At 38.4% G+C, this 27,296-nt stretch overlaps 1 protein-coding gene across 1 annotated transcript in view; it reads right to left on the bottom strand.

Moving 5' to 3' along the window:
* Window positions 1-598: 598 nt before the first annotated feature.
* Window positions 599-27,296, bottom strand: part of REEP3 (receptor accessory protein 3) — a 44,237-nt gene continuing 17,539 nt past the window's right edge. Inside the window, exons 3-8 of the mRNA XM_015561081.1 lie at window positions 20,016-20,092; window positions 17,092-17,212; window positions 16,803-16,916; window positions 10,125-10,272; window positions 2,357-2,502; window positions 599-1,683 (exon numbers count right to left, since the gene is read on the bottom strand). Of these exons, the coding sequence (XP_015416567.1) occupies window positions 1,627-1,683; window positions 2,357-2,502; window positions 10,125-10,272; window positions 16,803-16,916; window positions 17,092-17,212; window positions 20,016-20,092 (663 nt within the window). The 3' untranslated portion in view covers window positions 599-1,626. The remainder of the gene's footprint in view (window positions 1,684-2,356; window positions 2,503-10,124; window positions 10,273-16,802; window positions 16,917-17,091; window positions 17,213-20,015; window positions 20,093-27,296) is intronic.

The following is a 27,296-nucleotide window of genomic DNA, read 5'->3' as shown; positions in this document are numbered from 1 at the left end:
ACATGCCCCCTACTGAGAATCAAGCCTGAAACCCTGATTTGTGCCCGGTGGGGAATCTAACCGTGACCTCCTGGTTCATGGGTCAACACTCAACCACTGAGCCACACCAGTGGGCTAGAAAATATTTTAAGACTTGTATCAAGAGAAGTGTCTGAATTAAACTAAGGTACTCCTGAGTAACCATTCTGTTCTCTGCCAACACTCTGAGGAGGTCCGGAATATACACTGTCAGCTGGCTTCATTTCTCAAAAGGTAGAAAAGTCAAAGATCTTACAAATCTCTTTGTTTTTTCTTTTGGACAAACAAGTAGAATCGTCAAGTAAATTACCTGAACAAGTATAATTGTACAAATTTCATTACTGATCACTAAAACCATCACCAGAAATAAACTGACTTAGAGTTCATAATGCATAGCTATGAATGCAAGCTAAAAATGCCTCACAGTCCAGTAATTGAAAAATAGCTTGGATTAAAAAAATGATATTTTCTAATATCTATTCCAATAGCTTCTAATACATGAGATTAATGACATCTGTATTTTGCATTGGCAACTATCTTCAGGAAATTATATCAGCCAGAAAAGATGTGATTCAAGTGATTTTAGTTAATGCCAGATTTATTCATCAGAAGCACATATAAGTGCCAAGCTTGTGAATGGATTGGCTAGATATTTTCATTAGTTAGAAGAAACCTAAGTGCTATACTGGTCTCTGACACTATTTCATAAAAGCTACTACTTTTAAAATCTGAGAATGTAACCAGTGTTAATAAAAAACATGTTGAGTTCAACTACAATGTACAGCTAAATACAGAAAACTAATAATTAAGATAATCTCTTATCTGTAAATGAGATTAAGAACAATTAGTTATATTTTTCTACTAATAAAATCAAGCAAATTTAACAAATGAAACCCACAGGAAAAAAGATGACATCATTTAAGGCATAAATTTGAATATCAGAATCCAACAAATAATAAAGATAGTCAGTAAAACTTAAAATGTACAGTCATAAAAAAAAGTAAACAATTTTCAAGTGTGCAAAACTAGTCAGGAATAAAAGTGCTATGTGGATACCTGGTTTTCAAATATTTGTTTTGAAAACTTTCAGTTGATGGTGGAAAAACTATAAAGTGTTTAAAAAAAGTAAAAATTTTAAAGAATATGTAAAACATACTTTATCTCACATTATGCCCTTGTGCCATCACTGCTGGATCAGAGGCCTATTTAATGACTACCCTCATGTGATAGCTATAACATAAATGGAGGTAAACAACACAATGCCACAAAGGCCGATGGATCTTGAACCATAAGATGACTTTTTTCAAGTATACTGGGTTTGTGTTTCCTCTTAAATCCCAGGCACTTGATGTTGTTGATGAATTTGAAAACAGATTAACACAATTTTCTATTCTTTCTGATATATATATGTATTGCATAACTACCTTTAGTAGTCAAGATTTAAAAGTAATTGTTAAAGAAATAAAAATTATTTAAATTAACAAAAGTAAACCCTACCACCGCCACAATCTAAAGGATTACTTTAATATGTAAATACTGAACATAATGTTAGGAAAAAAAGTTGATGCATTAGCATAATTTGTCTTGGGATACTTGAAGCACACATGATTAAAAATACACCTGCGGTCTCTTCTTCACTTTATATTTTAGTGACCCATACCGCACCTGAAGAGAGAGATGTGTTATTATTACAAATTAGATGGTTATTTTTTTGAAATGATATAAGACTTAATAGTTCATAATCAGCATAAGAATTTTTTAACTTTTCTGATATAAAGAATCAATTATCCTGTAAGTGTGTATGCAAAAGACAACACTATTTATATTCTAAAAAATGTAGTTGGTTCTATGTTGAATATATGTTGTAGATTATTATCACTAATAAAAAAAACACTAGCTGTTATTATTTATGCTTTGCTTGGTACATTGTTCATAGTAATCTGAGGCCATTCCCTGGAATCCTCCATTGCTTTCTGGGCAATATATAATTATAAACTTTTACTATTTAATCCTCATGTAGGGTTGCTGGTTCAAAACAGGTCTATGTAGTTAATCTTGTTAACTGCTTTCTTTGCTTATGGGTAGGGCTGGAACTGGGTATTTATGACAACCATATCATTCTCTATCTGAGAATGCCATTTTCTAGGTGTAGTGGAAGACTAGCAATTTCTAAATTTCCAGATATCCTACCATATCTGATCTGAATAAAGAATTTAAAAAATAACTGGCTCTACCATCCCAATCCTTCACTTAAGGATCATTAACACCCTGAATGATAATGCAGCAGGGAAATCCTTTCATATTAATCATTAGGAAAACAACTCTGTAATTGACTAACCTCTTTGCGGACTTTCATGGTTTTCACAGATTTCATGCTTTGCGATCTTCGAAGCCCTTTGTGTGTTAACATCTCATCATCTGAAAACGGCCCATCCGCTTCTTCATCTGTTTTCTCATCTCCGTCTTTCAGTGGAATTCCATAACCTAAGGGAGTTGTCAAAATGAGCATGTTTTGGTAAAACCATACCAGTCAGAACCACCTCTTGACTGCAGTTCTCTGCATGGCCTGCATTTGTCCGGTTACTCCTCCCCTTCCTCATCTGGAATGTGCTCCCGACTCCTCAGCATTGATCTGTGCCTACTACACTATTCTACATGAAGCTCACACTCATTTCTTCCAGAGAGTTTTCCCTGACCATTTTTTCTTTTACTATGCATTTTTCAGAATAAATAAAAATAAGTATTTTTGAGTAGGTAACACATTTATCTTGTTCAAAAATCAAAGAATATAAATAGATATATAGCAAAAAATCTCCTCCTGCCCTTTCTCCTTTTCATGAATTCTAAATAACCTAAGCAATTGTGTGTTTTAGTCTGTCATTTGTACCTTTACTTTAATTAGGAATTTAGGGTTTTCCCCATCCCACGTGGCAAAATTTTTGTCAAGATTGGGAATGGTAGGGTGAACTTAAGGACTCATAGAAGACCCAAAGGGGCTAGAATTTTGGGCAAGTGCTCTAGGGGCAGGTGATAGAGATGTTGAACCAACACTGTTGTAGCTGCTGAGATAAAACCCAACCAGACAGGCTACAGCAATTAGAAATACCACAGGCTATGCTGACAGATGTCAAAGAAAAGAGGCGGCATCAGGAAGGGCAGTAAGAGATTGTGGGGATGTGCTAACAGGCTGCTAAGTGCAGCTGCAAAGGCTTAACATTAGCAAATATGCAAACATCCAGGCAGTCAGGCTGACTGTTGTCAGGAAGCCTGAGCACGTCCTGATGCTGGGATTCAGGGACAACAAAGTTCCTATTCCTGAAGCAGATGGTCCCAAATGTTAGCAGACTATTACGAGTCATCTGGAGAACGTGTTAGTTGATACCCGGATTGCTGGGCCTGAGGTGGACTGAGAATTACATTTCTGACTAGTTTCCAGGTGATGCCTATGCTCATGGTCTAGCAGTGGTTCTCAACCTTCCTAATGCCACGACCCTTTAATCAGCTCGACCCCAAACCATAAAGTTATTTTCATTGCCACTTCATAACTGTAATTTTGCTACTGTCATGAATCGTAATGCAAATATCTGATATGCAGGATGTATTTTCATTGTTTGCGACCCACAGGTTGAGAACCGCTGGGGCCTACACTTTCGGAACTACTGCCTGGATGGAGCAAAGGAGGGGCCCGTGTCTAATTTTACTTTAAAAATCTTATCAGCTTTCTAATTACAGTTTCAGGAAAAGTGATGCCTTTTTTTTCCCTCCCACAAATATTTTAAAAATTCTACATGGGAGGCAGTGTGTTAAATCATGGTGATAAAAGACAGAACTGTCATTTTCTATCTTAAAAAACTTACAGAAATAGACTCTATTGGGCATTAGAATCCTATAAGAGATGCCACAAATGGAAGATAAGGACAAGGTGCTATCGGAGCAAATAGTAAGAGAGCTAGCTCAGCCTGGGGTTGGGGGAAGTGGGTTGTGAAGGAGGACTTCTTGTAGGAGGTGGTGAGTAAGCTAAATCCTGAAAGGCCCATGATTCCATACAGCTAGCACATGATGGAGTGGGAACAGGCCCAAGGAGCTAACACACCACATGCTATTGAGTTTGGATTTCATCAGAGAGCAATGGGGAGCCACTGAAGCATGTTAAGCAGAGGGTTATATGATTATATTTGGATTCTTTAAAAGATTATTCCTGCACTTTGGAGAATAGTGGATAAGATTGGAAACGGGCGTTACTGCAGTATGGTAGGTCAGAAATGACAAAGTCCAAGGAGTGAGGACAGAGAAAGTAGCCAACGTTGGGAGGTGAAATAATTAAGTTAGCAATTTAGTAAACCAATCCCTCCATCCAAGAGAGGAGTCAAGCCAAACATCCTCACTAAAATATGCATTTTATCCCCCTTAATATCCGGAAATGAGTATATATGAAAATTCTCGTGAGTGCTAAAAATGATGTTAGCCAATGGTATGCGAGTATTTAAAAGTCTTTGGAGGAGGAGAGGGAGACCTGAGATCATGAGAGAAACCCAGATCTGGATGTTGAATTGAGCAGGAACTCAAGGAGTTAGCTGGCTGTGTGGTTTATGGGTCTGCCAAGCCCGGCCAAGGTAAACTGGTGGGGTACTGCTGGTGTCATACAAAGCTGATGCTAAGGTTGGCTGCTTTGAATCATCCATCCAGACTGGAGAGAGCCCTCAGTATGGTGCCTCCCATGCCTATTCCTGTGGAGTGGTGACTGGGGACCAAAGAATGAGGAGTCTGTGTTGCCCACCCTGGGCCCAGGGCTGCTGCTGTTTGGCTGGCTTCAGCCCACAGCTCTGTAACCATTTTAGAAAACTAGCAGATCCTTTTGCAAACTGACCTGGTTTTTATTCGCAGTTTGTACATCTTACAGTTGGTATATTTTAAGTTTTCTCTCCTTAAAATGCTAATAGCCAATATTGATCCAGTACTTAGCATGTACCAGGCACAGCTCTAAACAGTTTCCATGTATCGATGTAAGTGCAGAATCATCCAAAGTTTGACTTGGAAGGAGCCTTAGCTCTTGTGGTGGAAGGAACCCTGGACACATGTGAGGAGAAATGATTGCCCCCAACTGTGTCTTCTATTAGCTGTGAGACCCAGAGTCATGCCTTTCTCCAGGCCTGCTTTCTTATCTGGTAAGGTGGTGAGAGATGAGACGATGAACAGGTTTCTATATCAATGCCAGCACTGAGCCAGCTGCCCGGGGCACTGTGTGAGATGGGATTCTGAGCCATTGGGGGAAAGTGCCACAATCCACTAGCAATGTCTGCTGGCATGGGCATGGGAGTACGCTTGTCACCTATTTGCTACCTTTGACTAAAGCATCTCTAAGGTCCGTCCTGCTCAAATTATTTGAATTCATAGTTTCAGCCCAACTGTCTCACTAAGTGTAGCCTCTTTATAAATTAAAAAGAGTAATAGTGTGGTGAAGGCTTGGGGTGAGGGGCGGGCCAGAAGGTATCACTGGGGGGAAAAGGGGGACATATGTAATACTTTCAACAATAAAGATTTTTTTAAAAGCTCTAGCTGGTTTGGCTTGGTGGATAGAGTGTCAGCCTGCAGACTGAAGGGTCCTGGGTTAGATCCCAGTCAAGGGCACATGTCTGGGGTTGTGGGCTCAATCCACAGTAGGAGGCGTGCAGGAGGCAGCTGAGCAATGATTCTCTTTCATCACTGATGTTTCTATCTCTCCCTCTCCCTTCCTCTCTGAAATAAATAAGAGTATATTACAAGATTTTTTTTTTAAAGTAAACATTTGCTTAGGAACCTTGGATACCCCATTTCTGTCACTAAGTATGTAGACTTTAATAAATAATTTAATCTCCTTTAAGTCTCCGTTTATTCGTCTACAAAATAAGGATAAAATACTTAACCTGCGTAGTCATCTGAAGGATTAAATAAACATGTAAAGCACCTAAAACAAATAAGGAATCTCTTTATGCACTGGTATTGACACTGAATGTTGAACCACTTGTAACTAATATGGGAGCAGCAGGTTCTTTGCAGAGAAAATATTTCCACCTATCAGAACATGGTGTTCTCTCAAGGGACGTGAACAATCATGTTCAACGCATCCATTGTCTTACAGGAAAGCATTTGGAGGAAGATCTTTTTTCCTCGTGGTGACAACATACAGATTTGAATGATTTCATCAAAGCAGGAGGACTTCTTTTGATCAGCTAACCTCAAACTGCCTAGAGCAGGCCATGGTGAGTTTCCAAAGGAGACTGACTCACTTTTGCAGATATTTGAGTTTGCCTGTGTGAACAAACAGAGCTTCTGAGGTGAATGTATTGATCACATGAACCAGTAAAGACTTTGCAATGTGAATGTAATTTCCATACTTAAAAACTAAGCAATTTGTGTGTTGTTTTTTTCTTGAGGAATTTTGGAAGTAAATGAAATAGGAAAAAATGCATGATAAAAAAATTTAGTACTTAATTATTTTCAAAAGGGAAAGTGCTGTTGTTTTATTTCTGATTTTTTTTTTTATATTTCTTTATTGGTTTCAGAGAGGAAGGGAGAAGGAGAGAGAGATGGAAACATCAATGATGAGAAAGAATCATTGATCGGCTGCCTCCCGCATGCCCCCCACTGGGGATTGAGCCCTCAACCCAGGCATGTGCCCTTGGCCGGAATCGAACCTGGGGCCCTTCAGTCCGCAGGCTGACGCTCTATCCACTGAGCCAAGCCGGCCAGGGCTTATTTCTGATTTTGAGTGAAAGGTTGACTTTTTAAAAAATCATTAAAATTCTACTACTTAGAGCTAAACACTTAGATTAGTACTTTAGTAATATCCCCCAGACTCTATTATCTATTGTGTCTCTATATTATAATACAATATGATATAACACAGTTGGTGCAGGATTATAATACACACACTGTTTAGCTGTTATTGTTTTAGTGGCCCGGTGCATGAAATTTGTGCATGGGGGGGTGTCCCTCAGCCTGGCCTGCACCTTCTCCTATCTGGGACCCCTCATGGGATGTCCGACTGCTGGTTTAGGCCCGATCCCACAGGGATCCCACCGGACGCTTCTGCCTGCCAGCCTGATCACCACCTAACCATTCCCCTGCCAGCCTGATTAACACCTAACTGCTCCCCTGCGGCCAGATCTCACCCCCAACTGCCCTCCCCTGCACTGGCCTGATCGCCCCCAACTGCCCTCCTCTTCTGGCCTGACCGCCCCTAACTGCCTCTGCCTAGGCCCCGCCACCATGGCTTTGTCCGGAAGGATGTCTGGAAGGTCTCCCAGTCTAATTAGCATATTACCCTTTTATTAGTATAGATTCCCCCACAATCTGGTTATATTTTCATTTCAGTAAGTATAGACTGACCTTATTATTTTTCATGGATAATAAACCACCTTTTTGCTTAAACATTTCTCATAGGTATTTGGTTTGTTCCAACATTTTCTTACTACAAACAATGAGATGAACATACTTGTACATACATCTCTGAACACTTGTCTGATTATTTCCTTAAGGCATATTTCTAGAAGTTTGTTGTTGAGTTAAAGGGATTAAATTTTTATAGTTATTGCCAGACTGTCATCCAAGAGGATTATTCCACTTAAACCTCTCATAAAAAGTATACGAGAGTGTTTGTTTCCTAGCATGGTTGCTGTGGTGGTTTTAACACATGTTCTGACACTTTTCTCTTGGGACACTGCCTCTGAGAGCTTTCAGCTGCCAGGTAAGAAGTCCAATGATCCTCAGAGACCATATATATACATACACACACACACACACACACACACACATATATATATATATATATATAGAGAGAGAGAGAGAGAGAGAGAGAGAGAGAGAGAGAGAGAGAGAGAGAGAGAGAGAGAGAGAGAGAGAGAGAGAGAGAGAGAGAGAGAGAGAGAGAGAGAGAGAGAGAGAGAGAGAGATATATGCTGGAGAAGCTCCAGCTGTTTTAGCTACCAGCTGTTCAACTCTTTCTAGCTCAAACATGTAAGTGAAGAAGCCTTTCACATTATGCCTCCAGCCCCAGCTGCTGTTTGATTATAGATGTACAAGACCCTGAGCAAGAATGCCTTACTGAGCCCAGTCACCCCGCCCCCCCACCCCCAGACTATGAACAATATAAATGACCATAATTTTTTTTTAAATCACTATTTGGTGCCCAGCCAGCGTGGCTCAGTGATTGAGTGTCGACCTATGAACCAGGAGGTTGTGGTTCAATTTCCAGTCAGGACACATGCTTGGATTGCAGGATCAATCCCCAGTGTGGGGCCTGCAGGTGACAGCCAATCAATGATTCTCTCTCATCACTGATGTTTCTATCTTTCTCTCCTTCTCCCTTCCTCTCTGAAATCAATAAAAATATGTATTTTTTAAATCACTATTTGGAAGTGATTTATTATTACACAGCAACACACAACTAGAATAGTTACAACACAGAACGCTATTAATTGAAATTTTTTGCCAATCTAGTGAACAAAAATTACTATTTGAGGCTAAATATCCTTTTCATGTATTAATTGGTCAGCTGTATTCTTTGATAAAGTTGCCAATAATTGGCTTATAATTAAAATCAGGCCCTAAATTGTTTGGCTTAGTGGATAGAGCACTGGCCTGTGGACTAAAGGGTCCCGGGTTCGATTCTGGTCAAGTGCATGTATCTTGATTGCAAGCTCCTCCCCAGGACCTGGTCAGGACTCATACAGGAGGCAACCAATCGATGTGTTTCTCTCACATGGATATTTATCTCTGTCTTTCCCTCTCTCTAGAAATCAATGGAAAAATATCCTTGGGTGAGGATTAACAACAACAAAAAAATCAGCATACCTAATTTTTAGGGGCATATTAAGAAAAAGCCTATATTAGAAACTACTTTTACATTATTTATGTATTAAGAATGATGGTTCAAAGTTCAAGGGTTCCTTACTCTTAAAGATATTATAACCTTAATCAATGGCCAAGCCTATCTCTCAGATATTAGTCACCAACTTTGTAAAGTTATTCATTCTAAGAACTCAGAAGAAAGTTCACTATTTTCCTCTATAAGAAGAGACAGTTATTTTATTTTTCAAACCAGCTTAATTATTTTGAAAATATTTATTTATGATTTTAGAGCGAGAAAGGAAGGGAGAGAAAATGAGGGGGGGAAAGCAGAGGAGAGAGAGAGAGAGAGAGAGAGAGAGAGAGAGAGAGAGAGAGAAATATCCATTTGTTGTTCCACTTATTTTTGCACTAGGTTGATTCTTGTATGTGCCCTGACCGGTGATTGAACCCACAATCTTGGCATATTGGAACAATGATCTAACCAACTGGCCAGAGCCAAATTGGTTTCAATTATAAAGGATGATTTTTAATCTTCCTCAAAAGAAATCTCCTAAAAAATCAAGATCATCAAGTAGCCCTGTACCTTATGGACTTAATAATACATTAATAAGTGGTCCTGAAGATCTTAGTTTTCAGCTGAGCCTTGAACTAAAACTTTCTTATATGTGACAAAATGACTAAGGAACTATGTCTTTTTATTTATGTGTAATATAACATTTTTGGTAAAGTTTTAGATATGTCAACTATGACATGCTCATGACTTACATTAGAATATGCCTACAAGTTAGTTCTTGAACTAGAAATACATGTAATTTCAACACATTTTCTATTGGAGTAATCCTATTTTCAAATTGAGTCATCTTTTGTCACCCACTTAAAACCTTTTATCTTGTGAGTCAATATCCTTATTTGTTCAGAGTACTTACAGTAAAGAATGTTTAACTATGAAACTCCTTAGATGTCACTATGGTTTAAGGAGAAAGAGTATTGATCACAGGTCAGAACTAGTACTGACGGCGGGGAAGTGGGGGTAGCCACTCCCAGAGGTTCTAAACATTCATGGCAGCACAAAAGGCTACCACTACTTTCTTCGTTGGATTATCTCCAGAGTCAACAAAAGGCATGCACTAACGACAGTTAAGGGTAAAGCTCAAAAATATAAGCGTAAAAGGAAATCTTGTCTACCCCGATTCAGAGCTACCAGGGATTGTCTTACGACCCATCTTGACTCAAAATCAAACTGTGAAAGGATGATATATTAAAGCAAAGAAGCGCACCTGCCGACTCACTGGAGGCGGCTTTACTTTTCTTTTTTGTCTCTGGTGGAGGCTGGAATGGTCTCTGCCTCACGGACTCCTCCCCAGGGATGGCTGTCAGGTCGTGCATGCTGAAACTCCGCAGTCGCTCAGTGATCGCTCCTTGGCTCTATGGAACAGAGAAGCGACAGATCCCAGAAAGGAAAGAACAGTTCAAAATGTTTAATATGCTTACACGGGACATGTCCCCCAACACTTGGTCATGAAGCTTATTCATTTTATTATGAATCTTTCAGAAAAGTTGAAATTATTATAGAGTGAACACCCATATATCACTTGCAGTTTGCTTTATTTTCTTTATCCCATATCTATCATTTATCTATCCATCCAACAATTTTTAATGCACTCCAAAGTGAACTGTAGATATCAGCACATTCCATCCCAAACATGTCACCTTTATATTTAATTTTAAAGTGTAAAAAACATGTAGAGCTTACCCTCAGAGTAAACAGCACCCATAATTTTGCTCTCTCTTACAACTATCATTTGGGGCTTACGCTTATGATTCAGAAGAAATTTTTAAAGTAAGAGCGGTACTATTGTAAGCTAAACTATGTCAGGAGTGGTAATGTCTCTACCCAGAACAGGATAAAAAAGAATTTAAGAGCTTAAAAATCTTGGATACAAAATGACATTCAGTTAATGAATTCACTCTCTGGCAAGGCATATCTACTACTATGCAATTTGACTTTGTCAGGTTAACAATATGGTAGACACTGAACACGTGGATATTTAAATTTAAATAAACTAAAATTAAATAAACTAAAAATCTAGGCCCTTAATTGCACACTTCACAGGCTCAGCAGCCAGCCACACGTAGCTAGTGGCTACTGTATTTGATAATGCAGATGCAGGACATTTCCGCCACTGCAGAAAGCTCAATTATTACATCATTGCACAGCTCGGAAAGGGCATTTCTGAACCTTTCAGACATAACTAGATTTCTCCTTAAAGTATAAAGCTTTGGAAAGAGAAAAAAAGATTTCTAAATTTACTCATTTTGAAAATTTGCATAGGACATAGATGACTCATTTCTTATGTATAGCTGAATTAAAAATATTCTTTTGGTGGATTTTTACACTTCTTTCTCCTCACCCATGTCAATTTATGACTGCTTCTAGTTATAAAGTTACCATAGAAATTTGTCCATAATGGTTTATCTCTAAATTTCAAAGCCTGGGTATGGCACTATGAACATTTGAACGTTACTGCTAACATGTATTTTATCCTGAAGGAAACAGTCTTGATTCAGCTACTCTGAGTTTGTGATATATTATGTTAAAATCAAATGCCTTACCCCACTTAAGTTTTGCAGTTCTACCATATTTTTTTGAGTTTGAAATTACTTGATTACAGGGTCTATATCTTCAACAAAAGTAACTGGGTTCCACACATTTTTTAAAACATTCTTGGCATGGTTTAATTCATTATTCTTTCTTCCTCCTTATCAGATATCAGTTACTTACTTTCAGATATCGGTGACTGAAGATTTCAGACAGATACTAAAAGGAAGTGACCCCCTAACTGGTTTGGCTCAATGGATAGAGCGTTGGCCTGCGGACTGAAAGGTCCCAGGTTCGATTCCGGTCAAGGGCATGTACCTTGGTTGCGGGCACATCCCCAGTAGGAGGTGTGCAGGAGGCAGCTGATCAATGTTTCTCTCTCATCGATGTTTCTAACTCTCTCTTCTTCTCCCTTCCTCTATGTAAAATATCAACAAAAATATATTTTAAAAAATAAAAATAAATAAAAGGAAGTGACCAGTGCTCTCTGAAACAGATGCCTGGTTTTCTCAGAACTATCAATGTCTTTATTTTGTCTTTGTATTTCTGTTTCCTCTCAGAAATTCTTGACTTTTTACCTACTGCCAAACAAATGATAAAGGTCATACACATCCATGTTACCCTCTACTCGACTCAGGTGCAATTTCCAAGGCTGGGTGTAATGCCCAAACAAGCCCTCCGACTCAGGAAAGTACATCTCAGAATGCAAATGAGTCAAAGTGCCACTGAATCAGTCTAGCTTTATATCATCCACAAATTTTGGTATCTTTGGGTATAATCAACTAATCACTTAGTATAAGTAATTAGTATAATCAACTAATTACTAATCACAAATGAACCCACACATTATTGTTAGTTCTGTTGTGCTGTATATATTTTGCCTTCAAAACAAGATTTTAAGAAACTAGATAAGATGAATAAACCTTAGGCTTCTTCAATTTTCCTAATGTACCTGATATGGTACTGATAATGACATACTGAGCAGGTAATAATTAAACTATTCTTTTTATGCCTCTTCCTTTTCATTACTCTTAAAAACAAAAAGGCTAGAGGGAGGGAGGGCGGGAGGGAGGGGGAGGAAAGAGAGAGAGAGAGATAGATAGATAACATGTATTTGTTGTTCCACTTATTTATGCATTCATTGGCTGATTGTTGTATGTGCCCTGACCGGGGATCGAACCTGCAACCTTGGCATATCAGGATGACACTCTAACCAACTGAGCTACCCAGCCAGGGTTTGTTTTTTTTTTATTACTCTTGATTGCTTGAGTTCTCTAAAGATAGGGGTTTATTTAAACATAAACACTGGTGTTTTTATACAGAGATTAAATGCAAACTACAAGTATTGCCATGGGTATCTACATGCGTAGACTATACCATCCATCAGAGGTTTGTTTCAGGTTTAAATTAAAGGTGAGCAAGGACCAACCCTGAGGTATCTGGGTAATCTACTTACAGCAAAGATTTTAATGTAGCTCGAGTAACCAACCCTACAGCCCTACTTATTATCAATCTCTTCAAGGTTTCAAGAAAGGCCAGGAAAAGCAAATAGAGGCTGTACACTACCTTTGAGGACTCCCAACACTTCAACAGCCATTATCATTTTGAAAAATCTTATTTTACCACTGTACATTTTCTAATGGGCCCAGAATAGAGTTAATATGGAAAGAGAAAATTAATGCAGTATTGTGAACTCAGAAAATATTATATTTATTGTAAGCATCCAGGGAAAACTCTAATTATAAAATAATCACACTTAGATGCAGACCTATTCCCTCTAATTTTTATGTCTTTAGCACAAAAAGTCTATTAAGAAAGGACTTATGTTTGTAATAAAATAAGTGGAAATTCATCCCCTCTACCTCAGATTTTGAAATCATATGCATAGTATGATTACAAGTATGAAGTATGGTTATAAGTAGGGAAAATATGCAAAAAATAAACAGGATAATGTTTAGGCAGATGGGGTGAGTGATTTTTCCCTTTTTTTTCAACAATTGCAAAATTAGTCATAGATGGTATAAGTGAAGTTTTAATTGTAATGAGATGCATAATAAACATTTCAATAATGTTGCCCTAACCAGTTTGGCTCAGTGGATAGAGCGTCGGCCTGTGGACTAAAGGGTTCCATGTTCGATTCCGGTCAAGGGCATGTACCTTGGTTGTGGGCACATTCCCTGTAGGGGGCGTGCAGGAGGCAGCTGATCGATGTTTCTCTCATTGATGTTTCTAACTCTCTATCCCTCTCCCTTCCTCTCTGTAAAAAATCAATAAAATATATTAAAAAAAATTCAATAATGTTTATAAGCTTACAACAATCTTTTACAGAACAATTCTTACCATACTGTTCAACAGTGAATGGCCAGTAAGCTCTATTTCTGTTATCCTTGACATACTACACTGTAATGCAGAGAAGGCAAGTTGCCAGGTTTTAGGGAAATCTCTTTTCCCTATGGACATTCATCAATTAATCTGATCAAGTCTAAAATAGAACTGACTGTATTTGCATTAAGTGAATAATGTATTTTAGTGCTTTTAAGGTGAAAAAACATTTTTAGCAAAGAACATTTATAATGGAGAAAAACATACAAAAGAAAAATTGTTTGTAATCTACCACCAAAACTACCTATACCTATTTAAATATCCTTTTAGCTTTATCTGAGTCATCATACTTCCTCAACTTCAGCACTATTGCTACTTTGGGTTGGATAATTTTTTGTTCTAGGGAAACTTTCCTGTGCAGTATAAGATATGAAGTAGCCTCCCTGATCTCTACCTCTTGGATGCTAGGAGTAGCATCCTCTCCCTCAGTTGTGACAACCCAAAATGCCTCCAGACATTGCCAGATGTCCCTTGGAAGGCAAAATCAACCCCCTTGAGAAACACTCTTAGAGATATAAGAGGTTTTAGAAGTCAAGTTTCACCGCTCTGTTTTTACAGGTAAGAAAATTTATACTGAAAGAGACGAGTGCAGATGATTTGCCCAAAAATCTCATGGCTGATTTGTGGCAGCATCAGAGCTAAAAATGGCAGATGAGTTGACTGCTATAGAATTCCATGTTCATTATAACATTCTGCTTCCTAGACAATAGGGAAATAGCATGGCCATTTTTTCCCATTGTCTGAACAACTGCCTTCTTTTTAAAATTGCTAATAAGCAGCTGAACATCCTCAAATCTTTTCACAAACTGAAAACCACTGAAACAGACAGCAAGATGTCAGAATCTCTGACCTAATCCTGAACACTTGAAGTCACTTAGAGATCATCAAATTTACCTGTAAGGCTCTAATTTCTGTGATAATCGATTTTTTGAAAACAATATCTGCTAAATAATTTACCAAAGGCTGCCAGAGAAAATTCTAAGAGATGGTTAATGTGACTAACAGTCTTATTAACTTGTCCTTCATCTGGCAGTAGTGCTGTTCATCTGTACAAAAGCCACCTGCATTTTTCATGTGAAAATCTACGGAATACTGAACACCCTCAGCAAAATCCTTGAAGGTCCTTCATATGTTTATGCTTTGCTCAGCCAAAATAAACTCGTGCATTGACCTTGTGAACAGATGCCTGGTGATGAGGTCATAGAACTGAGTAACATTTTCAGAAAATTGCTTTACGGTGTAATAAATGCTCTGTTAGATTCCTATTTTAATCTCTAACAGGCTCAGGTGGTTCAACCGAGGAAACCTAGTCAGGGGCATTACCAATATTTAAAGGTCACACCAAGAGTCCAAATATTTTTAGCCTAAAGGATGTATTTTAAGAAATTATATGTTGTAAAATTTTTAAACAATTCTCAAACCTAACTCCTGGCTTTCTTGCAGTTTCTCCTCAAACTTGACCTATTTCCCTATTTCAGTTTCAATTTATTCCTCTGTATGAATTGTCTGGTTCAGTGATTCTTCCATCATGGTGTCTTTCTTTGACATCTCCAGAGATGAAATTAATTTCACCTACTTTAAAATAGGCACAGTACAACTTGAGGCAAATGGTGTTACTGTGATGTTATGTTCAGCATGTTTAATGAGTATTTCTAATGAATAAAATCCAGGATGGTTGAAGCCAACCTTCCTGTGCTCACACTGAGAATGGCAAGGGCCACTTCACAGACAGTGATCTTGATAACAAAAGGATCATGAAATCACAAACAAAAAGGGAAAGTTCCATAATGAATTCAAATTATGGAATAAGTTTTTATCTAAGTGGTCAGTTAGATGATTTTATGCTCTCTGTTTCCTGCTTTTGAAGGGAGATGTTTTTAAGGTTTATATATATAAATAAAAACAAACAATGAATCACAAAAAAGACAGAAATATAGGTATATGATTTTACAGAGAGGCATTTCTGTGAGATAACACTTATTTTGACTATGCAATTCCTAGTTGTTGAGTGGTGGGACTCCTGGATGACCTTTTTTGTTAGACATGGGAACCAGGAATGCATTTTCATTAAGCAAGATATAAAAAGCAAATGTACTTCTTCTACAAGAAAAAATAATCCTTAAATAAGTTGGAAATATTGCTAATTTAACTTAATAGATACATGATATTTCTGTTTATTGGGTTCCTACTATATTTTGATAAGCACTGTGCTTTTATACATGCTCTCACCGATGGGTATATTATCCCCGTTTTATACATGAGGCCACTAAGGAACACAAAAGTTACGTAAATTGCTGACGGTTATTTAGAGAGTCACACTCAGCACTTTTGGGGTTTGAAGCCCGTTTTCTCTCCATACACTGCACACCAAAATCAATTATACTATCACATTTAAAATAAACCACACTAATTACTACATGCAAAGGAATCCAAAAGCCACAATGCAAGTTTTCACAGAAGGCATTCATTTGATAACTTGGCTTGCAAAACACAACACATGACATTAGTAGTGGCTAAATAAAATCTCAAGTTTTCCATGCCTTATTTTGAATAATCAGTTACCTCAAATTGGTTGAAGTAGGGGTGCAGAAGTAAGCCAGAAATCCTATCAAGATATTGCCACCGAGAGAGAGAATGCCAAAGACAAGGAAAGAAAGAACGGTCATCTTCACTAAAGGTGATTTACTCAAACCATTTTAAGATTATAAAGTAGGAAAGTTATGACAAAATGACATTTTCTGGTTTATTTATTAACTAGCTCTCATTTTGTGATCGACTAAGAGTTTCAAAATATTTAGTTACAGAAAATGTGTAAAAATGCGTATAACATGACATACTTGTTTTTCCCAGTATTAAAAAAATAAACAGAGAGCAAAATTCTGCCAACATTTCATACCGATCTGAAATAAAGAGCCACCCTACTTTCTCCGTTGACTTAATGTGCTTTGGATAAACACTGTAAATAAGAAATTACCTTCACTGCTGCAGTGACCGCAGCAGTAGCTGCCAAGTTTAAACCTTGCCGTCCAAAGTTTACCATCGTCTCGTAGCCTCGTTCTTTTGCTTGTACAATGTAATCATCAATCTCCTGGGAGGAAAAAAAACCCAACCACATAGATATTAATTACATTTAAGTATAGTGTCCAGAAGCAAAAAAATAGGACTCCCCCATAATATAATCATTTCACAATTTTTATAGCATAAAGCATTTGATGATATGTATTTCTAACAAATGATTGATGGCAATAATTTAAATATCTTACCCTTTCCTTTGAAGAAAGAAGTGGATGAAGGAATTTTCTATATATTAAACTTGCTCCTTTGGTATAGGGAGAGAGCAGCCATATGACAAAAGCAATCTTAAGTTCATAGTACAGGGGGAACCTAACAAGAAAAAATTTGAAGGAAAAAAAAGAAAGCCAATGAAAAGAAACCCCAGACAATGAACAAGTAACAAAAAACTTTCTAAAAAGTTCAGTCTCTATGTTAAATTTTCATACGTAAAAGTGAGAGATCGAAGAAACACCTGCATTTGAATGACAAACTAATTTAGTTAAATATAGATATCAGTTGAGGGAAGAGCAACCTGATCCCCACAGAGATTCACACCTTCCAGTAAAGATTCTTCAGTGTAAGCTTTGCGCACAGGGAAGCTGCCAACCGAGTGTGGCAGCCCAGAGGGCACTGACAGCATTTAACCAGGCAGTGAGGTAGCCCCGTTCTGTCTGCAGTGCCCAACAGCCATGGCAGTTCCTGATACACCTCCAACCATAAGGACTTACATTTATAGGCCACACGTGCACCTTGTGAGCCCATACACACATCTTCTCATTCTCAGAACTCCCAGGAAACTTCCCCTCCCATCTCATTTGGCCAGAATTCCAGCACTTTGCAGACCTAAATTGTTCACTTGCGAAAGAAATGGAATTACCACTGTGGTAGACTGAGAGTTAGGGTTAGATCTGGCCCATGCCCCTTTCATGAGACTTTGGAATGCCTTCCCAGTAGGCTGAGTACACTTCCCCAAGCAGTGACAGTGGGCTTAACCATGTGACCTGCTTTTGTAAACAGAATGAGTGTGACAAGTCACGTGCAAGGAGAAGCTTTAGATGCCCTTTGACTCTCTCACCCCCACACCCCCACCCTCTTGCTTTAAATGTTGGCCTTCTGCTGTGACAAGTGCTTCTTCAGCCTTCGTCCCGCAAAGAAGAGACACTTGAAATAGTCAAGCCCAGCAAAGCTGCAGCAACCACCTGCCCTCATGTAGTTTGAACAAGAAATAAATGTTTGTTTTTCTAACTTATGCTTTGAGGGTTATTTGCTGCCACAGCAAGTTAACTAATACAGCATGAGGGAATCAACATCCTGCGGTCATGAAGATACATGATGACTGGAAAACCTGGACTCTTCTGAGGAGGCAGATGGGTACCGGGCATTGAGGAATGCCAGCAGAAGGTCTCAGCGATGCTGCCATCAGAGGAATTTCTGGTTTTCACTGTTTGTGGTAAATGCTCCCTACAGTGTTCTTTGTATTTTTTTATTCCACACCTGAGGAGATATTTGTGTGTGTTTTTTTTTGAGAGAGAGAAAGAGAGAGAGAGAGAGAGAGAGAGAGAGAGAGAGAAACACCACTTGGTTGCTTCCTGTATGTGCCCTGACCAGGGATCAAACCAGCAGCCTAGGCATGTGCCCTGACTGGGAATGGAGCCAGCAGCCTTTTGGTATATGAAGCTCCAACCAAGTGAGCCACCTGGCCAGAGCCAGTTTTTTAATAATATATGCTATATTTGCAATCATAAAACAATGAGAAGTCTTTACAAAAAGAACTTTGAGACTCAAGAGGCCTACCATGATTTGGAATCTGTGTTTGGACATTTAGAAACAAGCAAACAGAAAACCCTCTCCCAAACCCCATACCAAAAACATACCAGGGAAATGAATGAGCTACGGGACAGAAAAGGGAAGAGAAAGATGGATGAGATGTAGTACCGAGAAAGTCATAAATAAGGGCAGGATGCTAAGAACATTTAAGTAAGAACATTTAAGACTTCAATGTTTTCCTAGCAATCCAATGTGACCTAATGTGCTGTGAGAATATGATGAGAATAGCAAAGTCAGAAAGACAGTTTAAGGAGAGAACAGTACATGTGTGAAACAGATATAAGAGGGAATTGGAAGTAGCAACTGACCAAAATCAAGTAAAAGAAATAGGGAAGTTCAAATTGATACCTATATGAGCAACTGATTGATTTTTTCAGCTCATTTAGTAGCCTGGGAAAGAACTAAAGACAATTGGGCTTATTTAGGCTAAAGGTGAGCGCAGCAAGGGCAGCTTAAGATACTGGCAAGGTAGTAAGTTTACAGATTCTGAAAGGAGGACTTTTCCACGTGGCAAGGTTCAGGTAGAAACGCACTACTGAAATACAGCACAAGGAGATTCAAGTTGTCCCTTTAAGCCAGCAGTTCTCAACCTGTGGGTCGCGACCCCTTAGGCGGTCGAATGACCCTTTCACAGGGGTTGCCTAAGCCCATCCTGCATATCAGATATTTACATTACGATTCATAACAGTAGCAACATTACAGTTATGAAGTAGCAACGAAAATAATTTTATGGTTGGGTCACAACATGAGGAAATGTATTTAAGGGGCCAGAAGGTTGAGAACCACTGCATTAAATATTTGCTCCTCAGTAAAATGTTAAATCCTTGAGGATATAAATGTGCTTTATATCAGAGGTCTATAATTTTATCTCAGAGGTTTGGAACAGAGTTGGAGGTCAATGGGTGTCCCCATGGATGCCATCCAATTTGACTGTAGATGAGAGTTTTAAGGATGGGGAGGGACTGCTGTGGGTGTCAAAAGAGGAGTCTTTTAGGAAGTGATAAAGAAAAATAGCCTGAAGACCTCAGTGTGGAAAAAAAGAATGAGAACCAATTTCTCTATTCCAGATCCTGGGAGATGTGTGGGGGATGGGCAGGGAGTGGCCTGGGGAGAAGGATGAGCTGCCTTTATTCCAGAGAGACTGTAAGGAAAGTAATGTTCTTATAAGGAAACCAGATGAAGAAAATGAGACACTGGATAATTAGGTAACTTGATCAAATTCACTTAGTTAACAGCAAAAGCAGGATAAGAATTCAGGACACCTGATAACTCTATAGTCTGGTCCTTTCTCAATACTAGAACTTACCAAGCAACTGTCTGATCTGCTACTGTTTCAATCACAGTGTAGAGAGCAAAAACAATCCAGTACATCATCCATCGAACCTGCCAATAATAAAAATACTTATGAAATAATAAAGTAAAATTATTTGTAACTGAATAATTTTGTATATCTCAGATATATACATTTCTATATATATAGTAGGTTGGGTCAAATGCAGAAGGCAATGGTTTAATCTTCAACAGGTTTCATGTTTGAGCGCCACACATCACTGTATCAGCAGTCCTGGGATACAAGAACCAAAAGAATAATGCATCTCTGGGCATGATATAATGTAATAGAGGGATCTGAAAAACAGGATATATTTCTCTTAACTAAAGGAAAGTAGAAGATGTTATCTATAATCCTTCTTTTGGAGACTATTAGCTATTTAATTATTATATAAATAATATGGTAGACCACATTTAATCTGTATCAGTTTTTTAAATTTTGCATACCTATATTTTTCATATATAGAAACTTTTCAGAAACCAAAGAACAATCCTGGATTTGTTATATGTACAATGCTAGTCACTCATTTTGAAAGTTAAGGTTAGTGTCTTCTTCTTTCACTACATATAAACCTGTTACGGCTCATACCTCCATTTCTTTCTTCTAATCCATTACCACAATGACAGTTACAATAGAATGAATGTTTGGGTCCCCCCAAAATTCATGTTAAAATCTTAATCCCAAATGTGTATTAGGAGGTGGAGCTATTGGGAGGTGATGAGGTCATGAGGGTAGAGTCCTCAAGAATTAGTGTCCTAAAAGGACCCCCAGAGAGCTCTCTCCCCTTCCACCATACAAGGACAGAGCCAAAAAATGATGGTGTCTGAACCAATTTTTTTCAGTTCTCTCCCTCTACTATACTCTGCACAGGGATCTCAGAGAACATTATCACCATCTTTTCTGGGAAAGTAGAGGCTTAAATTAAATTCTCACTTTCACAGAAAGTTTAGGAAACTTTCAGAAACATAAATTATTTAAGTCAATGCTTGTTATTCATTATTTCACAATTTCACAACCATCATTATGCTTGTGATCTTCCAAGTGGAAAAGAACAATAAATAATACTCCAAGAAGAGTCTTAATTTGCCTGTTAATAGACCTGAGTAAAGGTGAAAGGGATTGTACAGACAGTAATTGGTGGAATGTTATGAAAGACTAGTTCTTGGATTTATAGCTGCTACACACCCCACAGATTTCAAAAACACCCTTGCTTCAGTGTAGTCAAGTGCTTATTCAGTTTTCAAATAAAATTATCAAATTAATTTTAAAACCCACAAAATAAATTACTGCTTTAAAATATATAAAGTTTATCTCCAAAAAAGCAAAACATGTATGTACTTAAGTTATGAGAATTTTAATGTCAACAATTTAAAAAAATGATAAAAAGAAGAAAAAGAAGAGTATGCCTTTTTCGTTAAAAAACATCAACAAACTAATCAATTGGGGTGTTCCTGGACATTTTCCTGGGGGATTGGCTAAAATTTCACGTAAGCAAAACTCCATGGTTTTAATTTATCTTTAATAAATAAATTATTTGACAACATGCTCTCTTAACCTTATGGAATTTTTGTTCTCCTTATAAGAACTATGGATCTCAAATATAGTTGAATCCAAGAAATAGTTAAATGAATTCAGTGTGTGTATGTGTGTGTGTGTGTGTGTGTGTGTGTGTGTGTGTGTTATTCATGGGAGCAAGTGTGTGTGTGTGTGTGTGTGTGTGTAACTCATGGGAGCGACCACAAAGAAAGTTAACCTTGAAAAGATATTACTTCCTTTTCCCACTAATGGATTTGGTCGGGATTTTATACCAAATGATTACTCAGCAAAGCTTTTATTAAAACTATACCTCAAGGCTGTCCAGCCTACTGTTTAAGGTTTTGCCCAAAGGAAAAACAGAAATAAGTCAAGGTTAAAAAAAGAAGAAGAGAAGAGGGCAAGTCACCAAATTATAAGCACAACTAATAATATGTGATGATAAAATATTCTTTAGACCAGCAGAAAACACCAATAACAAAATGCAGTACTAAAACAAAAAAATTGGTAGGAAAACAATCACATTGATAATCTTGTAAGTGTATGCAATCAAATATAATGGGAATAAGTGCTATTAAAATGTCATGCAAATAAAGTCACTTAACAGGTAACTAATAAATCACCATCTCCCTTTTAAGTTACTGGAAACAAGGTTACTGGCATCATCTTTATTGGTAAAATTTATGTTCTTGAAAAACTGTGATCAAATAGTATTTCTTTCCAGTTCAAAAACAATTGGTAAAATCAACAAACTGTTGTTTAGATTGTTTTGCAAGAACAATGAGTAATAAGAAAACGTATTCAACTGTTTCTTAAAAGTCTCTTTGATCCCAGGGAATTGAATTGAGTTATCCAATAAGGTGAAATTATACCTATAAACACTAAGATGGACACACACACACACACACACACACCCTACTTTTAATCTTTCATATCAAGCATAATTTAGGTAATTCTTAAGGACTCAAGTGGCATCACTATATTATAACATTCATTGACAGAACTGCAGCAAACCCTACCTACTTCATGTCATGGTAACAGACATAGGAATATGACAACTTTTGTCCTCAAGGATTTAACATTTTATTGGGGAGAAAAATGAGTGAATGACTATGATCAAAAAAAAAGTTCTGTTATTTTCACACTAGATGCTCTAGCTTCAGTAAGAGTCAAGATCATAAGAAATTAAGGAAAGCTTACTAAAGGGGCTGTTTATAAGTTGTGGGCAAGGTAGAGGAAAATCAATAAAGGATAGTGGTGTACTCTTGAGCTAGCAACAGCAGGAACTCCCATCGCCCTTAGGTGTGAAGGAGGGAGGAGTGGAAAGGTATCCAGGAGTCCAGACACGGTCACTGTAGGGGAGGGCTGCAGCCTCAGGTCGAGACACAGCCAACTCGTGGGGCCAGGAAGTAGGGAGAACAATATTCTGTCCTCATGTTCACCTTGTCTTCTGCCTCTCAGGGGCAAACCCAAAGGGAAGCCAGAGCTGATGCCATCTGTATGGGTCAGCTTCCTGGGCCATAAGGAAGGAAAAGAATGTGAGTGTGGAGAGGAAACTCCACTGGAAGGATGGAAGGTTCCAGCACTACTCAGCCTGTCAGCTCTTAGAAACATCCCCAGAATGGAGTCACTTCTCATCACTTCCACAGATACCTCCCAGCCCAGATGACCATAATCTCCTGTCTGGATGATTCCCATAGCTGATCACTCTGCTACACTGGGTCTATTTTGCATAGAGCAGTTGGAGTTATCACCTTAGAACACAAGCCAAATCATGTCATTCCTCTGGTTCAAATCCCTCCCATGGGCCCCATCAGGAATCTCACCACAGCGAAGGTCCTATGGATCTGGCACCAGCCCTCCTACTCCTTCCCCTGTTCATCTCCAGGCACAGTGGCCCTTTTCCTGTCCTTTGGGCATGTGTGTGGATATGCTCCTGCCTCAGAGCCTTAGTACATGCTGTTTCCTTGCCTGAAATGCTCTTCCTCATATGAAGAGCTTCCTCACTTGCTTCAGGTCTCTGCGCAAATAATTATCAGAGATGCCTTTCCTGACCACTCTGCTTGAAATATCTCTACCCTCCTAACTCCCTTATCCTGATTGATTTTTCTCTTTAGCATATGTCACATATCATAGGCACATCTAACAAATATTTACTGCCCCTCCCCACCTTCCCCTACTAGAATGTAAACCCCAAGAGGGCAAAGGCCTTATTTTGTGCACTGCTGAAGCCCCTGTGCCCGGCACAGAAGGGGGTTCAGGAAATACACGTTGATGAACTGTTGACTGAATATGGGCCTGCAAAAGGTTAGAGAGCAGATAGGAGGTGAAGACATGATGGGTAAATATAAACTAGTCTTTTAAGAGGTCTGGTTTAAAGAGAAAAAAGAAAGGGGAATACAAAGTAGCCTGAGGTGAAATGAAAGCATGTCTGGTTTAAAGAGAAAAAAGAAAGGGGAATACAAAGTAGCCTGAGGCGAAATGAAATAAAATGTTAAATCCTTGAGGACAAAAGAGGTCTGGTTTAAAGAGAAAAAAGAAAGGGGGAATACAAAGCAGCCTGAGGCGAAATGAAAGCATGTTTGCATCCTCAAGGATGGCACTTTTCAGAGAAAAAAGAAAGGGGAATACAAAGTAGCCTGAGGCGAAATGAAATAAAATGTTAAATCCTTGAGGACAAAAGTTGTCATATTCCTATGTCTGTTACCATGCTTTCATTTCGCCTCAAGGATGGCACGTTTTACCATGGAGATAGTGAGACTGAAATGATGAGAAAGCAGAAATCCTTAATGAAACCAGATCCAAGATGAAGCTAAGAAGATTAGGAAGAAGAGTGGGCTCAAGAAAGAAGCAGGGATGCATCTTCCCTGGGACAAAAGGAGAGTAAAGAGTGGCCGTGTTGACGAGAGGGTTGAAGTGGTCATAGCTGATGACCTCTATGTTTAATCTGCGGTCGGAGGGCAGGCCATCTTTTAAAGCTGGGGATGAGTGGATTTAAGGAGAGCAGTAAAGGTTTAGAAATACTGTCTATACAGGTGGAAAGGGAACTGCTGAGGGTACAAATGGAATGGAGTGTGTGGCTGAGGATGCTCTCAGCTGCTCTGGGTGTTAGAGATGGGGGGGGCTACCATGAAAGGTCTAGAACAGTGAAACAAGAGAGATCAGACACAGGTGACGGCTTATTGTCCACAAAAAGGCATAATGATAACAGAGCTGTGGCTGGGAAGTGGCCCAGCTAGGGCCAGTACTTCTCAGCCCCCCTTTGCAGGTAGGTGGGGTCATGTGTCCAGTTCTTACCAACAGCTGTGAGCCAAGGCTTTTGAGAAGTGGGAGGAGCTTGCCCACAGGTCAGTTCCCCGCTTTCTGCTGGCTGGGAGGGCACAGAGCAGGGCAGCCGTGGGAGCTCTATGCTACAGGTGGACAGAGCCCCAGGTTGAAACGGCTACTGAGAATTCCTTGCTGAAATGAACACCCAAGCTGGACTGTTATGGGAGAAAAGAATACATTTCTATATTCCTTTCACCACTGCATTTTTGCTGCATATTATAATTTTAGCAGCTCACCTTACCCCAGAGCAAGGCCACGGGAGCAATAGTTCCAGAATTACGTAGGTATCAGTCACAGTGCCAGGGCTGCCATCTGTGGCACAGCCAGTGCTGGGTTAGTGGCGATGGGTGATATTACAATGATCTGGAAATGGAGAGGAGGACTAACATTTTATGAAAGTCTGCTTGAGGTGCACACAGGGGACTCCCAGAGAGATGTAGGAAGAAACGGAAGGATAGGAAAGATGGATGTTCTCATGTAGCAGATTGGAGCAGAACCAGAGAAATACTATTTTGAATTTTTATTGTGACCCATTGGCAAATGTGACTTATTCTCTGTGAATGTTAGTCATCAGCTGTGTTGTCAGTATATATGACTTCAGTAGTAATCCTCTTCTACTTTTGATAGGTCAAGAAATCAGATAAAGTATAAGCTTGTTAGAAATATGCATGAAGTTTAAATTGAATATATTCTGGATAGGAGACTGAGATAGCCAAAGACTGAAGTGCATAAAAATTGATGTGAAAACTACATGAAAAAGTTGTTTGATGGCCTATTTTGCTTACTTTGTTTTCTTTCTCAAGAGCATACCTAATACCTAGTAGGTACCTGGCACAAAACAGATGCTAAAAAATATTTATTAGAAGAAGTAATGAACTGGGCTAACTTACAAGCAAAACTGTAATTTCCATTTTTCCTACTTGGTAATAAATGTCTTTTGAAAGTGGTTACAATGCAATGGCTGTCATATTTCAATCTTGGAATACTTTACCCACTATATTTTCCATGACTAGAGAAATGTGATAAATACATTCATTTAATATAAATAAAAGATTCCTCAAATGGAATCTTAAAATCATTTAAATACCCAGATTAACTTATTTCCTAAGAAAATACACTATTATAATTAGGCAAGTTCTTTTGATGATTATGGAATCATCTGTGATATAAAACCATAGTATCTAAAATCACATTCTAGGTTATATAGTGCATGGAAGAGATTATCTTACTTAACAAGCCAGCACTTGTTTTATTATTACTCATAATCCATAAGGCTTTCATAAAGCCTTAGCATTTCAGAAATCCAGACAGTCATGTGATGGTGTTCTTAGCTTTACTCTCTCTTAGAGGATATTTTAAGCCTGAGTGAATGCTGTAAAATGAATATACCCATAGGCTAAATTTACTATCAAAAGACCATGCTCCATTTAATAGGTATGCATTTATCTACCCAGATGCCAAGAGAAAAATTGGCCTCATTTCATGATCTTTTAACATTTTTTTTAAACAAAACAGGTTCTATGATTCACATTCTTAGACAATTTTTACGAAACTGATTTAGATCCCCAGACAAACAAATAAAGCAAACAAAAGTTAACTACAACTGTAAAACAATCTTTAGGATTTCCATAACAGAAACTGAGAGCAATGCATAGGCCCCAAATATATAGGAGACTAACATGTTCTAGCGGGAGGCATGTAGCCAGAGATACCAGCAATAGTGGCATATTAATGAAAAAGTATTTTTCTTAAATTGTATCTTTATAAAACTTATTCTTTCTTATGTTATGACTAGTGTGATATTATAACAGCAATATCAACAACCATATATGTTAAGTGACATAATTACTAAATATTACTTGAATGATAAAAATAAAAATTATGTGATATGTTAATTTGATAAATATTACATAGGGCTTATTATAAACAAAGCCTTTTGACAGGAAATCATCATAAACCCTGGTGTGAAGGCATCCCTAATCTCAAGAAGCTTTCATGGGTGGAATTAATAAAAGAAGACCAAAAAGGATAAGAGTAACAATGTTTGACCCAACATATAACTGCTATTTTATTATATACGAGAGGCCTGGTGCATGAAATTAGTGCACAGGAGTGTCCCTAGGCCTGGCCGGCAATCAGGGCTGATCGGGGCCTTCTGGCTGCTAGCTGCCAGCTGGGGCCTTCCTTCATTATGTGCCACCCCTGGTGGTCAGCACACGTCATAGCAAGTGATCGAACTTCCAGTCTCTCGGTCGAACTCCTGAGGGGACACTTTGCATATTAGCCTTTTATATATATAGATGTTCTAGGACAGGGGTCCTCAAACTTTTTAAACAGGGGGCCAGTTCACTGTCCCTCAGACCGTTGGAGGGCCGGACTATAGTTTAAAAAAAAACT

This window comes from Myotis davidii, unplaced genomic scaffold (genome assembly GCF_000327345.1).
Source record: "Myotis davidii unplaced genomic scaffold, ASM32734v1 scaffold655, whole genome shotgun sequence".
NCBI lineage: Eukaryota > Metazoa > Chordata > Mammalia > Chiroptera > Vespertilionidae > Myotis > Myotis davidii.
Note: the sequence above shows the minus strand (reverse complement) of the source record. Positions and strands in the feature narration are given on the sequence as shown.